Below are 15120 nucleotides of genomic sequence, written 5' to 3' on the forward strand. Positions count from 1 at the left end.
CAATGAAGTCTTACTGGTACTACCTTTTTTAAGAATTCCACAAGTCTAGGACTTACGTTTTAGATAATCTTTAGTATCTTCGCTTGGAAGTATCGCTGTTCCAAAGAGAGGACATTGAACCCGTCGAAAAGTTGATTTTGTGCGATTCGACCCAAAGTTGTTGCAATTGTTTTTTGCTTGTTTGACCTTTTGTACTTTTCCTCGTATGGAATTGTGTCACGTATTTTATTTCGTCAAAAGGACAAACTGCCCGCCTAACTGGCGCAACTGTGACGTTGCCTCCGAAAAACTTTTCGCCACACACAGTGTACTACGTACTACGGAGTATAAAAGTTTTGAAATTTAATTGTAAACTCGAAATGTGCAAGGCAGAGAATATAAATTCCACGTATGTGTAATCTGATTCCCCACCTGCCGCTCTCAGAGCCTGACCTACGACAAGGGAACCTTTCGCATTTGGCCAGCCAATACCAACCCAGGGGCCAAATCCGAGTCGAATATTTTTAGGTCTTTTAACGACGTGAAATGAAATTAAGCTGAGTCAGTGAACCTGGAAAACAGCGATAGGACATTGCCTCAGTTGGCACATTAGTTGCGATGTTATTTTTATCGTTCAACGATGTGGCACCTAAAAGCGGAATTTAATTATCCAAGGGCAGCAGGAGCCGCAGCAGCAGCAAGGCTTCATGTCACGGAATGGATTTGGCCCTTCAGCTTGTTTGTCAGGCCAACACAGAGGAATAATTGTGGGCCACACTTGGCCCCATTTTGCATGAGCCAGGTGCCAGAGCCGAGCCATAGACTTCCTTTTGGCCATCGCCTTCGTGTGCAATTTGCCCACCTGATCCCATTGTTTTGGCCGGCTTGGTGGCAGTGCCAAAAGCGAAAGTTTATAATGGACTTGGCTGGTACTCCAGAGTGCGACCGGGCCGGGCTAGAGCTCTCCACGGTGAATGCAACTTTGATTCCAGCCCGCTTCGAAATTAGTTGACAATGGGGAGACTTGCGTTGGCAGTGGAGGCTCACAGAGAAGCAACCGGCGGGACGGTCCCCAAATGAAATTGGAATGTTTGCCGTTGGCTGAAACGATTCCAGGACTCCGCTGTTTGCAATATCCGTTGACGGTGTCTGCAGCCTCGTTCCCCTACCTGGCTCCCGACTCCGCGACTTAGGGGCGTTTCAATTGACATTTTAATTGCTCTCGCCGGCGTGGTGCCGCTCGTGGGTTTTGGAGCCACAACCACTCGGAAAGCTTGAAACACTCCAGCCAGGAAGGGATCCCTCAGTGCATAATTTAATGTGGCGTAATGTTGGTTTATCTGCGGCAATTATTTACCAGGCGTTGAGGTCATTGACTGGTCTAATTGGAAAAGACAAAGGGTAATTGCCCAGGTGGATGGATGCATGGCGACACAGCCATGGGGAATAGGTTACGCCACCCGAGCCCCAACTTGGCCAATTAATTTTCACCCAAGCGGCCCAGACAAGTTCAAGTCAAGATCGTTGCGCTGCATAATTGCCACGATTATGCATCACAATGCTCCACAAATCAATAAACTCGGACGGGAGAGGTTTAAGCGAAAGGGCTTGAGAAGCTTTAAAAGTTGCAAAAACAAAAGGTAAAGTGACGTCGAAGCCCCAGGTGTGCCCTTAGCCATCTTATCCCGGGCTTATTACCTTCTTGGCAAAGCCGAGCATTCCACACGTTGTATACGCAATGTCAGCAAAGAGCGAATACATCAATGGCGAATTAAACACCTGCTGGTCGCTGGAGGCTCCTTTAATCAATTGGCAGTTTAAGCTTTAAGACGAGACTGAGAGACACCGAGGATGCCGGCAATACGAAGAGGCATCCTGCTGAGTGGCAGGCGGCAACCCGATATCGCATCTCAACTGGAAACTAAAAATTACACTGACGTTATTAAATTCTTTTCTTCCTTATTTTCCATTTCATTGAAATTTAATACTCAAAGATATGTTTCAGACCTAAATAATCAGGCACTGCAAATTATGATTATTTGTTTAATTTTATTCATAAAGGAGCGAGAAGTATACCATTCCTGTTTTTAAAGAATCATTTCCACCATAAAGTATAAAAGTTTTTTTTATTCAATAAATAATCAACATTTTTTTATGTATTATAAAGTGTATAGAATGAATATTTTATTATTTTTATTATAAAATAGTTTGACCATTTTGACTGAATTGTGATTTGTCAATTTGAAAACATAAATAATATATTGCTCTTTAAATGTTTTATTTTTTTTTTAGAAATTATGAACAAATCATAATTTACTACCTACATATATACCTAGAATATATTTTTATTTTAACCCAAAAGAATACACTTAAAAACTCTATCAAATTCTCTCCACTTGGAGTTTTTTCAGTGCCGAATCAGAACTCCCTTGATTTTCCGCTTTTCTTATTTAAATAGTCAGCCCCTCCCCCGCCCCTGCACCTTAGGCTCCCACCCTGTCCCCTCCGCTTGGCAAGCAGCACTCTTTACCTTTTACTTTCCCGACTCTTTCCGCTGCTAGGGCCGGAATCCAGGTTGCCAGGTTGGCAAGTTGGCTCTAACGGAATATGAAATTCGCCAGTTTGGTTGGCCCGCAGTTTGTGGATCTGGCGGCGCTGCGATTTCGAGTAAGCGAAATGCGCGTAAAAACTTTAATTAAAATGGAAACCTTACAATTGCATTGTGGCCGCAGGGACAGCCGACAACAGACACAGACATCAGAGCTGCCGTCTGTCGTCTGCCGCCTACCATTTGCCGACTGCCGTTTGCCATCAGCCGTCAGTCGACATTTTAATTAAATTAAAAAATCCCCAGTCGCTACGGTCTTGGCAGTCTCAAGATTCACAGACGGCTTTTGGCCAGGTTAAAGTCTGCCTTTCTGCCTCCGCCATCGCCATCGCCGGCGCCAGAGCTACTGCCGAACATTTCAATTGACTTGGTCATGTTGGTCGCGAGGCGTCTGCGGTCGTAATTAAATCAGCGCTACATGGGCCGGACCGCAGGCGGCCGGAGTCGCCCGAACCCAGTGCCGGGCCATTGAACAGTGATTTCAAAGGAAATCAAATACACAATACACGCCAACGAGCTGGGGAGTGGGCCAGGACAGAAAAGTTTCCAACCAAAACCAAGGGAGTATGTCGCCCCGGTTATGGCGGCGTAATCGAAAACGGCCAAAGACACTAATGAAAATCAATAATTCAGGCAAACAATGGCCAACTAAGGGAGTGGGCTTTAAAAGCCGCCTCCAAGTGGCAACAATAAGTTAGCCAGCCGGGTCCGGTACGGGCCATAAATAAGGCAAAGTATGAGCCAATGAGGCACCTTATGTTACTTAAGCCATCCAGCTGTCGGCCTTTATTCTTTGTTGTTCCTATTGCCGCTTTCGATTCTGACTCTGCTGCTCTGTTGTTCTCCTGGCCACTGTTTCTTGGCTGCCAAGACCGAACACTAACAAAAATAAAAAAAATTTCTTGAAATGAAATTTCTAGTTTGAATAAGGGCATTGCTTTAAAGTTTATAGACTTCTTTGAATAAAATACAAAACTACAGCATGTTTAAATATATTAAAACTTTAGGCTTACTAAATATTGTAAAAGGTAAGCCATAAAATATCACAAAATATTTACACATAATTTGCCAAGTGTAGATCGGAGGAGAAAAGAAGGTAAATGGGGCAGAAAGTTGGCCTGGCCAGAGGACTGCAATCGATGGCGTGTCTATGACAGACAACGAGCGGTTCAAAGGCGATATAGCCAGCATTATAATTGGTACTCCCCCATTCCCCATCCACTAGCCCTCTTACCCCTTAGGAAAGATAAATACAAGGTTCAGGGGACCGGATGCGGATGTGGATGCGGGCCTGCAACTGAAGCTGTTATTCCTCTCGAGTATTTAATAATTGAGGATATGAAAATGTAGCTGAGTGAATTCCTTGGTGCATTAGCTCATATGGCAAGCACAGGTTGTAGCAGCGCAGTGCCGGAATCTGAGGAGCGTTTGCCTCGAAACAGAAACTTTTCAGCATGTTGTAAAGTACATTACATTTTGGGGATAAGCAAAACAAATCTGCCCCAAAAACACACGACAGTGGAGTGCCAAGAGCACTGCATTAAAATTGTTTCAACCAAAAAATGGCGCAGTAGAAGTAACGGCAGCAGCAGCAGCAGCTGGAGAAATCCTGTAGCTGAGAGTCCTGTGAGTGCAAATAATTTTCCCTTTTTCCGCATTTGCCCGACAGCCTGACACATTGTTTCACACCTTGTGGCCCACAAAAAGAGGAGAAAAATGGCCAAAAACAAAAAGTTACAGCATGGCCCGGCGATGAAATGAAGTACGGCTCGAATGACATGCAAACTTTTAACTCACACCACCCGAAAAAACCCGCAGGACTGCACACCACCTTTGTGTCTGTGCCTGTGTCTCTCTGTGTGTTGTGGTATCTGCCGTTTGCATTTGTCGAGTTACCAATAAAGTGTCTTTGAATGGAGCAAATTGACTCTGGCATGACAAACATTTCCGAAAATACAGGACTTAAAAACTCAAGCCATACCATTCAGGCATGAGAACGTTTGGCCGCATGACTTGGACTATATCCTCTATATCCGAGTACATCACAGGAAAAGAAAAAAAAACCTAATAATGAAAGGATATTAGCTACTTTGTGTGTGACTGTGTTCGGTGTGCCTTTCTTCGAGCCAGTTACTTTATGGACAATTTATGAGCCAACATTAAGTCGAGACCGTGTGAAGGAAAACAGAAGGCAGTCGATAAAGTTTATTCAAGTTTATTATTACGATTTGTGAGGCAAGTCAATAAAAATAGAATTTCTTTCTGACTTCAAAGTATAATGAAGAATTGTATTACTGAAGAAAAGGAAAACAAGTGGATATAAATACCCTTTCAGAGGTTATTATAATTTTGGTCGAAAGTGTGCAACGCAGTAAATAATCTCTAAATCTATAAAGTATATATATTCATGATCAGTATCACCTCCTGAGCCTAAGCATGTCCGTCTATCTGTCTGTCTGTAAATATGCGAACTAGTTTAGACTCCCAGTTTTAAAGATATCGACTTCAACTTTGTTCACATCCTTCTTTTCTTTGCTCGATATATATAAGTAGCAACGGCCGGAATCTGTCGATGTTTTTTAAGTTAGAAGGATGGGATTTTCTTGTAAATCTAACTTGAGCCAACTGATCCGCCCAAAATTTCAGATGGGTCAGCCGACTTGATCCCACTATGGATGGAACTATGGATTATATTTTGGGCCATCCCATCCGATTGAGCAAATTTCAAAAATATCAGCCAACTATATCCTATAGCTCCCATATAACTGAACGGATCGAAATTACTTTACAGTTTTTAATAATAGAAAGTTGGGACTTTTTCAAATTTCGTATTATAAGAAACTAATTCTATAATAATATTTACCCAAGGATTACCTATAGCCTAAGGGTTAACTATAACCGACATTTTCGATAAATATATTACGATATAAGCTACAAGGGTATATCAAGTTCGGCTCCGCCCGATGTTAGCTTATCTTTCTTGATTAACCTATTTTAATTCGACTAATTTTAATTGAAACATTCCCACCAGATCCAACTCATTTCCATAGATTTAAATTTTAAAACAAGCAAATAAAAGTTCCATATTTTATGTTGCTTGCAAAGTATACCCTTTAATACAAATATCCTATTTATGGCTGGAAATAAAACAAAACCCCTTCAATGAAATATGAGAAATATTGAGCAACTTTTTGCTCAACAAATGTGTAATAGTTACTAAAACTAAGCTTGTATGAATTGAGTTGATCCTCCACGATTAATGAATAAACCAAGCTTGGGCTATGTAAAGTCCTTATCCTTATTCACATGATTTCAATGCGGGGAGAAAGGGCTATAATCTTCCACACTTCCAATACTTCCACAAATATGTTTCAAAAGCTTAATTACCCATGCCTATCTGCGCCAACTTAATTTTTATACTAGGAAAATGACATTAATTTTTCTATAAATGGCCAAGCTGGTATTACATATTTATTACTTTATCCATTTAATCATGGTATAAAATTTATTAGTAGGATGTATATTATAAGGAAGCTTAATTTTTCCCCATAATGGTGTTTCAATTTTTAACCCCAAATACCCCACCATTAAGCCTCATAATCGGTAAACACAAATAAAATCAGGTATTACTCATTAATGGACTAATGAATTTTTTGACATGGTCGTGCATGGTATTTGGTTTGTGACGTTGCTGATATGACGGAGAAGTACATATTTACATGCGGGAATATCTGTACAAAGTAGGCAGTAAATTGGTAAGTCATCTGTAACATGGTCCTATATCGCCGACACTTTCAGCCACTCCTACGGCCTCACTTTCTCCCCTCCCATATCGTATATTAAACATCCTCGGGCAGTCGGACAAATATTATTGTGTGTAACTATAATTGTTTACACGGCGTACAACCAATAAAATACGGCGTACTCGAACTCCGGCACTGCCGCCATTCACCCAAGTCTGTTTGTGTTTTTTTTTGTGTTTGTGTTGGTAATTGTGATTGTGGGTATAGGTAAAGGTGTAGGTGGGGGTGGCACGTCAGGAGTTGTATCTTTGATTAATGGCTGCCCATATTTTTACACTGCCAGCAATTAGTGCAAACGAAATCAAATTTGAGCTGCGGTAATAAAACTGAGCCAACTGGCCGAAGGTCCTGGCTCTGGAACCACCCCTCCCACATATCCTTACATATATTTGCTTAATAATGGTGCTTAAGTGAGAATGTAGAAAGCCGCCCGGCATAGTTGCCATTTTATTTATGACACTCGCCAGCAACGCCTACCCGCAAGTGAGATAATAACACAACAGCGCGAAACACACACACTGGAGGACCCAGGACGGCAGGAGGCCAGGACTCTATCTACAGGCCAGCAGGATACAAGGATACATTATTCTCGGCCAACTGGTCTCCAGGGCACAACTTGCCAACAGCCGTCGAGGAGCATAAAGCGCCGGCGAAAGTGAAAGCTTCAAGAAATGAAAATGCCGGGAAGGGAATGGAAATGCGAATGGCGAATGGCGATGAGAATGGAATTGGCCACATTCGCCGACTGGCCAAATAATTATCTCAGTGCATAATCTCGCCAGCCGAATGAGCCAACTGGCAAGCCAGCAGAAAGCCAAAGATATTTTCCTGCCCCCCGGATACCAAATCACAGCCTGCCTCTTGAAGTCAACTATCTGGATTCCGATTGCAGAGAGAGAAAAAAGGCTAGTTTTAATTCTAAAATAGAATACTATTCCAAAATAAAAAATCTGCTAACTATTATACACCAAATTTATTAGAGCACCTTTATTAAAACAAAAAAACATTTGGTCTTCAAACCAACAAAATAAGTTTTCAAAAACTATGGATAAAAATATTTTTAACCAAAAAAACATGTTGTTATTCCTAACCACATAACCCCCCATTTTATTTTCAGTGCACACACTGCTTACTATTGGCTTCAATTTTTTTGTAAAAGTATTTACAAAAATCACATAACCCCCCATTTTATTTTCAGTGCACACACTGCTTACTATTGGCTTCAATTTTTTTGTAAAAGTATTTACATGAAAATTATGCTGATTATGAGATTGCTCAGCCGGGGAGACGCCAAGCAACAAAAAGAAGGTGTGACTGTGGCACGCCCCAGCATGTCGCAGCTTTAGGGCTCCCCAAAGATCGATTCCTGGTTGCCAGGACAAAAGTTCTAAACGTGTCAAGGCCTGCGACTTATTTTCGTTCCATTAGCAGTTGGTAATTTGCTTAATTAGTTGATGAGCAGGCAGGCATTTGGCTTATGGCTGTGGGCCTTTGGCTTTTGACTCTTGCCTCTTGGCTGTCGAAACCCTTGAAAAGCCAAGCCGTTGCACTCGAGTGAAGCACCCGCCACTTCAGGACGCAGCTAAATTGGCTGACGCATTTAATGCACATCGCTCATACGCCCTGTTGTCGAATGGAAAGGCTTCTCTGAAAGGGCACTTTCCCTGAAGCACCGCCATATCAATTCGCCATTAGAGATAAATGATACACAACAGCCAAATAGTAAGCGCAATAAAACCAAACCGCAAACTACATAAATTAGAAATTCTGTGAGAAGTCTCATTGCGGATTGGAGTCACGTAGGCGACTTTACAACCGCAACTAGACGAAACCTTTTGCTGATTACGACGTGACCGCCAGTCCTAGCTCTCTGCGTTCCTCCCAGGCCGGGCCGGCACATAAAATTATTTTAAATTATTTTTGATAATTGAATGAAGCACAGGAAAGCGCAAAATGATTTAATGCCACAGCTCATGTCTCGCGAGCCGTGTACTGGATTGCTCTTTCAGGATTATCCGCGCATGCGTGGAAGGTGCGGAAGGACCAAGGCATCGGGCACGTGCACTTTGTTTACACAAAGTAATGAAATTTCAACAACAAGCAGCTGGGAAATTGGCATGTCTGTGGGCGGGTTGTCGGGCTGTGGCGTTGGGGGTTTAGGCCAACCCGAAATTCGGCATAAATGCGGCTAATTGCATTAGGGAACAATGTTGCCAATAAGCCACATTCTGATAGACATCAAAGAGTGGGCTCCTCGTACAAGTTTTCCCACTCAGTCCCAAATTCCAATTCCGATTCAATGCATATTGATGAGCAGAGCGGTAAGCGAATTAATCTCGACAGCCAAGTGGGAAAGTGCGAAGCTATTTTTCGTTCTGCGGCACCACGGATGACCTCAAAAGGATTTTATGCATTGCATTTATCTAAATCCCGGCAACCTTGGCCGTTCAACCCAACTTACCTCGACATTTTATGAGCTGGAAGTTGGTTTCGCTTCGTGGCAGCATAAATTACACCGCATGCATTTATTTCTGGGTAGAGTTTCTCACTTTTTTCGGGGATTCGTTTTTTCAGCAGTAGCCTTGAGTGCTGAAAATGCAAAAATAGCATGTCGAAACAAAGAGCAGCTGCAATCCAGCCAACGGGAAAATGGAAAACTCAAAGATGCACCCCGCAAGGTCACCCGCAGCCACAGAAAAGCTTTAAGGCTTCAAAAACTTCAAGTGTTTCGAATACTCGGCTTAAATTCTAATTAAATAACAATTTCAGGCCAGAAATTCCACCAAAGAGAAGGCTCTATCGGAAAGTTTGGAAAATGCGGCCCGACACAAAAACGTACAAAATACTTGTAATCCCAATTTGCATAAATATTTATGCTGATGGCGCTTAAATTGCTAGCCCCTCACACCATTTGTGTTAATGCGTCTTAATCTTTAATGAGCCAAGTTTCGCGATTCGCGGGTTCGGGTTTGGGTTTGGGATTCGCTTTGGTTTTGGGTTCAGGTTGGTTCTCGCTTAGTTTACGTTTGGTTCTTCGGGTGCGCTCATAGCCATTTTGGAGCCCCAAGTAGTGGTACGTGTGAAGCCAGATAGCATGACCTGGGATGGCCTGGGCAAATGGCTTTCGAAGTGGTTTTCGCCATTGTGCACTCACTATTTCGGAAGATAGAAAGCGATGAGATCTAATTATAAAGATAAACTGTTATGCTGCCGTGTGATGTGGCCGGAATTCAAATGGGCCAACAAATCTTTGGCAGACAGATGCCCGGATGTTGGCCAAATAAATTCCAATGCGTTTCGAATTTCTAATCAAATGCTCACCTGGCGACAAACAAAATTTATTTTTCACAGAATTTAATTTGCACAATTCTATACGTTTTTGTTTTAAAATAGCGGTACTTATGTATGTTTCATAGAAAAAACATTAAAGAGAACAAAAGTCAGAAATGTCTTTATTTGAATCAAGAAAAATAAAATATATATAAATTTTCTTTTTTGCTTTTTACGTTTACACACTCTTGATTTTTGTCAGTATTTACGGAAATTTTACCATATTTTTCATTTTTCCAAATTTTTTTGCCTACTCAATCCGATTTAGTGAAATATTTCTAGCCTTTTGGAATATAAATATTAAAGATTTGAAGAAGGCGTAAGAATTTAAAAAGGAATAACAATAATAGGATGTCTTTAAATACATTAAAAATTAAGTAATGGAGGCTGATTTGGTATTTAATAATATTAAAAAGCTTTCAACTCTTTTAAATTGTTTTACAATCATCTTTTATACCTTTCAGTGAATAAAAGAAAACTAATTTAATAAAATCATTTTCGGATACAAGCGGAAGCTGCAGAGAAACCCTCAGAACCTTTTGATCTCAATCGAACCCATTTAACCTGCAATTAAATTAAAGTCGTATTAAATAGTTGAAAATGTACTGTTATAACCTTTTGGGACTTCTTTTTTTCGGTTTCCCCCAAACGTTTCCTGTTTGAGCCCTCCGGTGCCCTACTCCTTTTCGCCGCTGACAGTAAAATCCACACGAAAGATAACAAAGCAACCCGAGCCCTTCGGCGAACGAACAAAAACCAACTTGCAACTTTGGTAGCTCGTTCCCCTGAGGTTATCTTGCTACTTATTTTAATTGCTCAACATTTTTCAGAAACTTTTTGCACGCAGCACACACATGCTGCAACACACTGGGGCAAGTATTGAATGCTTTTTAGGGGCATTTGCAGCTCGCTGCTTAATCGACTGATTTAGAAGTTTATTGCATCCTGGCTGGCACTGTGGCAGATCCTTGGGAAGTGGAGTTGGCCCCGAAGGCGTTTAAAACGACCTGCGTGTCCGACTTCATTTGTTTCTGCGTGTCGCCTCTTTCCCTTTCTCGAAGTATAAATGGACTTCCGTGCATAAAGCGGATAATGCTTCCAATGCTTCCCGCCACTTTAAATTGCGCTTGAATTTATTGTCCGGCAATTGCCAACGCCTTGCAGCGCGTGGAGGACTCAATTCTGTCATAAATACTGAAGTAATTTCCACGCATGCTCCGAATGCTCGTAACCGCAAATGTGCGGCAACTGGTAGCTGCTGTCCTTGACCATCGCACAAAGGATGGGTGCGACGGATTCAGAGCAGCCAGAAACGGGTTGTCCCTCCGACAATGCGTATAATTAAGCAAAGCCACAAAAATCGCACAATTTATGCAGCCGACGCGGCATATTAATGGCTGCTTATTGAGACAAGAGCATGGAATGTTTCGAAATTTGCATTAAAACTGATTTATGTATTTGTCGTTGTGGTCGTTATTGCTGCTTTCGGCTTTCGGGCGGCACATGCCGAATTTGCATAAATTTGCGCATCCACAATGGCGCTTTTATTGCGTACTTGGCAGTGTCATAAAGTTACAACACTTAAGTCTGCGGCACCCGAAATTATTAACCAGCCACGGACATCTTTTAAATGTTTGATTAACTTCGGAAAACCTATCAGGAAATCTGGCTTAAAATCATGTCCAGTTGTTAAGCCACAAGGCTCCAATTAAGCTGCCTCTGGGCATGAACACCCAGCCAGGTTTAATTTTAATTTTCGTGGCTATTGAATGGATCTGATTTCGCCGTATTGGTCCAGGGAAATTAAATTCTTTCCCCATAATTATTATTTATTATAATTTCCGCCAGCCACTCACATGAGCGTATGAAGTTGGTTTCGCAGCAGATTCGGGACTCGTTGAATTTTTTATGTTTTCCGAAATGTAATTAACTTTCAAGCAGAAACCGCCTCTGGCAAATGGTCGGAAAGAGCTGAAAAGTTTCCCTTATACACTTAAACACTGTTTAGAACATTGGAAGCTCGTTGGCTCGATGCCTTAGGTGGCATCAATATTGCATGGACACTGGCATCGATAGAAGGCCAGAACAAGGAGCTGGAATTGCCATTTCCACTGACACTGCCACTGCCACTGCCACTGCCTCTGCCATTGACACTGCTGTCACACGGGGCGTATGATTGTTTTTCCTTGTCAACACAATGTGTATCTCTATTTCGGCCCCAGCGCTTTCGCTTGAGCTTCTCCCCCTTGTAACCTGTTAATGGCTTTAAAGCGATTACACGACATCATTATCCGCTGGCTGCCAAGTTCCGAGTGTTCTCGCATTATGACTTTCATTCAAGGGAAATGCCAGGCTGCCAAGCTGCCAGTGTACCAGGCAGCTTCATTTGCTTTAAAGGCCATTAAAGCATTCATCTGGGTAATGGAGTTTCGGTCCAGCCCACCGGTTTCTCTTCACCTCATAAAGCATTCATTGAATATGCCGGGCCAAACAAAACGCAAACAAAATAAAAACTAAGGGAGACCTGAAAGCGAAATAAAAGCAAAGAAAAGGCTCCACACCACTCTGACCAAAAAAAGTAAAAAGTGCGATCTGAAATTTAATTTATTTACAAGCTAAAAATTTACCAACAGCGTACTCCAAATGGCAGCAATATTTACAAAAGATTTCTGAAGAGCTTTGCGTAAAATTAATCATTGGACTCATCGTCATCGTAGCGGTCCACATGCTTTCTATATGGACCGGTGTTCTTGGGTTCCGGCAAATAGCCGAAGTGGGTTCGCAGGTATTCCAGGAAAACGAACAGCATCACTGTATGTGGCATGAGGCGAGTCAGGGACGGAGTGAATCCCTTGAAGAAAGCCAGTGGACCCTCCTTCGACGTCTTGATAAACACATCAGCCAGGTTGGCGTACTCGCCTGGGCGAGCATTCATGCGACGGGTCTTCACAACATCGATTGGCTGGGTCAGGGTCGTGGCGGTCCCGGCAGATATAATAGATGCCATGATGTAGGTGCCCATGTTCTGCGGCATTCCCATATCGATGAGCATTCCCTTGCTCTGCTCATAGAACGCGATCTGCCCTACGGTCATGAACATGCCACGCAGGGCGGTCATCGAGGAGCCGTTGAACAGACTCCGCCAGCCCTCCTCGCGGGTGATGCGGACGAGCCCATCGATGGCATGTTTGTAGCTAAACAAGAATTATTTGGGGAAGTATTATATGTGAAGCATAGGTAGGTAGGTATTTAGGTTCCCACCCTGGATTTTACATATTTGTCCCTAAATCTGTAATAAAATCTAGCTGAAGATTAGCATTGGCTCCTTTAAGTTCTGCATATTACTCTTAAAAATAGTTTTCGTGTAAATCTTTTCTGCATGACTCACTTGCGTCTCTGTTCCTTCGGCAACTTGACATCATTTTGCAGTCGAACATTGATCAGATCCGCTGGAGCCCCAACATAGCCACCAATTCCTCCTGCCGCGGCAGCCAGCATTGTCTTTCGGGTCATAGTGCTGGTGTCTATTACGCCAGCTCCGAATGTGTAGATGCCGAAGCGGGATAGGGTGTAGGTGTACTGGCGCAGCAGGGAGGCCGAAATGCCATTGTAGAGGGCCAGGGCACCTTGCTCTTTGACTATTTTGCGGGTCGTCGCCATCAGCGAGAGCTTGTTCACCTGTGTCTGGACCAGGACCTTCATCAGGTCCAGTGGGTGGGTAATGAGGGTGGCAATCGAGCTGGCTACGCCGCCAAAGTACCAGCGCGCAACACGGCGCTGGTTGTAGGATATCAACGATGTTCTCCGGATCGACATGTCACAGGTTTGTCGGGATTACTATAAAATAATTTTGATTCGCTGCAAGGTTATATAAAATTAAAAGTGTATCAAACTGTTAACGGATGGCAAGTTTCTCAGTAAGTACTTGCTTCGAACGGAAGGCAAAATGAAATGGAATTCAACGAACTATAGACTGGGCGATCGTTCCTGTTAAATATAATAAAAGTTTGGCTTTCCCTTGGATAGGTCCTATATCGAAATGGAGTACTACAATTAGGACCAAGTATTGCGGTAATACTTACGCCCAACCTGTAGAGCAGAGGAATCGCCATTGTCGCTCCTCCAACTATCAAGAAGTCTACGATCCTAGCAGGGAGAGGCTTGTGCATGGATGTAAGATAGAAATACGCTGGGAGACTGGCGCAAAGCAAAACCACGTTGAATAAAATGACGAATATGACGGCTCTGGTAATACTGTGCGGCCGGAAGGGCTTGACCTCACCATCTTTCGGGAAGTATATTCTGATAGAGGTTCTCCAGATATTTATGCACAAGATTACTTACCGTCCGCCACATTCGATCCGTTTTCCAGATTCGAGACCTCCATTCTCTTAGTTTTCCAATTGGGTCTTGTGTTTTCAGTTTTTTGTTACACGAAACTCCGTGTGTTTGTTGTATTTGGACGTTTAGTGCGAGGCCGTCTTAGAAGCGTATTCATGTCACATTATTCACACCTGATTAGCCAAGAAATTGCGGCTCGCTTCCGGGCCAGAAATGAAACAAAACAAATCGTAACAAAACAAACTCGGCACGCAACAAAGGTCAAACGGAGAAAACGCCTCAATCACGCACCTTTGATTATGCTAATGGATCTGCTGGGGGGCTGGACTCCTTGTTGTTCCATAAATATTCCGGCAGCTTAAACAACCGGAAACGGACGCTTGAAATTGTCCTCAAGTGCCTGTATTTTAATTGGTCATTTGGTTTTGACAGCTGGAGGCAGGCCACTCCAGCATTTAAGCGACATCATGCAGGGTCGCCCGGTTCGGCCTGAAGCCGGGCCTGGAAAGCTACTTTGCCGATAAATAAAATTCCGTTTGCACATCATAAAAGTTGAACACCACCACGCCGGAGCGGGAGTGCAACCGAAATTGCCAAACAATTTTCGAGAGATTGCTTCAAAAGCAAACTGCACTCCATGGCTCGCAACAATATTTATTATTTGTTCTGTCTGAAAATAAAATTCATTTCGCAGCCAGAGATTAAAGCGCTTAATAATTTGGTTTCAGCTCGCTGGCCGGAACTTTATTTCTATTTATACCCAGTTTAGGCAACAATTCAACAAATTTTTCAGCTGCCAATGCTTCCCCGCCCTCAATCACCGTTGATTGATTGCATTTTAATCCCAGTGTGTGCAGATGTCAACGAGCAAACAAATATTTGCATTTTCAGCCAAATTGTCGCATTGCGTTAGATTTGTTTATTTAGCATGTAATTCTATTTTGCGGTTTGCTTAACCAAAAGCCAGCGCACGTTTATTATTTTATCATAATTGATTTTGGCTGCAAGTGGCAAACTGGCCAAAATTACTGCCCCAACCCTAGGAGTGAGGTAGAAAAC

At 42.7% G+C, this 15120-nt stretch overlaps 2 protein-coding genes across 2 annotated transcripts; both read right to left on the reverse strand.

Moving 5' to 3' along the window:
- Positions 1-12306: 12306 nt before the first annotated feature.
- Positions 12307-13741, reverse strand: LOC123256960 (mitochondrial dicarboxylate carrier). The gene is made up of 3 exons (XM_044714393.1): positions 13646-13741; positions 13109-13578; positions 12307-12914 (listed from the first exon to the last, which is right to left on the reverse strand). Exons 2-3 carry the CDS (start codon positions 13534-13536, stop codon positions 12410-12412), a joined length of 933 nt encoding a protein of 310 aa, XP_044570328.1. The 5' UTR covers positions 13537-13578; positions 13646-13741; the 3' UTR covers positions 12307-12409.
- LOC6505850 lies at positions 13650-14214 on the reverse strand. Its single transcript, XM_001964447.4, has 3 exons — positions 14065-14214; positions 13803-14005; positions 13650-13749 (listed from the first exon to the last, which is right to left on the reverse strand). Exons 1-3 carry the CDS (start codon positions 14105-14107, stop codon positions 13711-13713), a joined length of 285 nt encoding a protein of 94 aa, XP_001964483.2. The 5' UTR covers positions 14108-14214; the 3' UTR covers positions 13650-13710.
- Between the last annotated feature and the right edge of the window lie 906 nt (positions 14215-15120).

Source organism: Drosophila ananassae, chromosome 2L (genome assembly GCF_017639315.1).
Source record: "Drosophila ananassae strain 14024-0371.13 chromosome 2L, ASM1763931v2, whole genome shotgun sequence".
Lineage (NCBI taxonomy): Eukaryota > Metazoa > Arthropoda > Insecta > Diptera > Drosophilidae > Drosophila > Drosophila ananassae.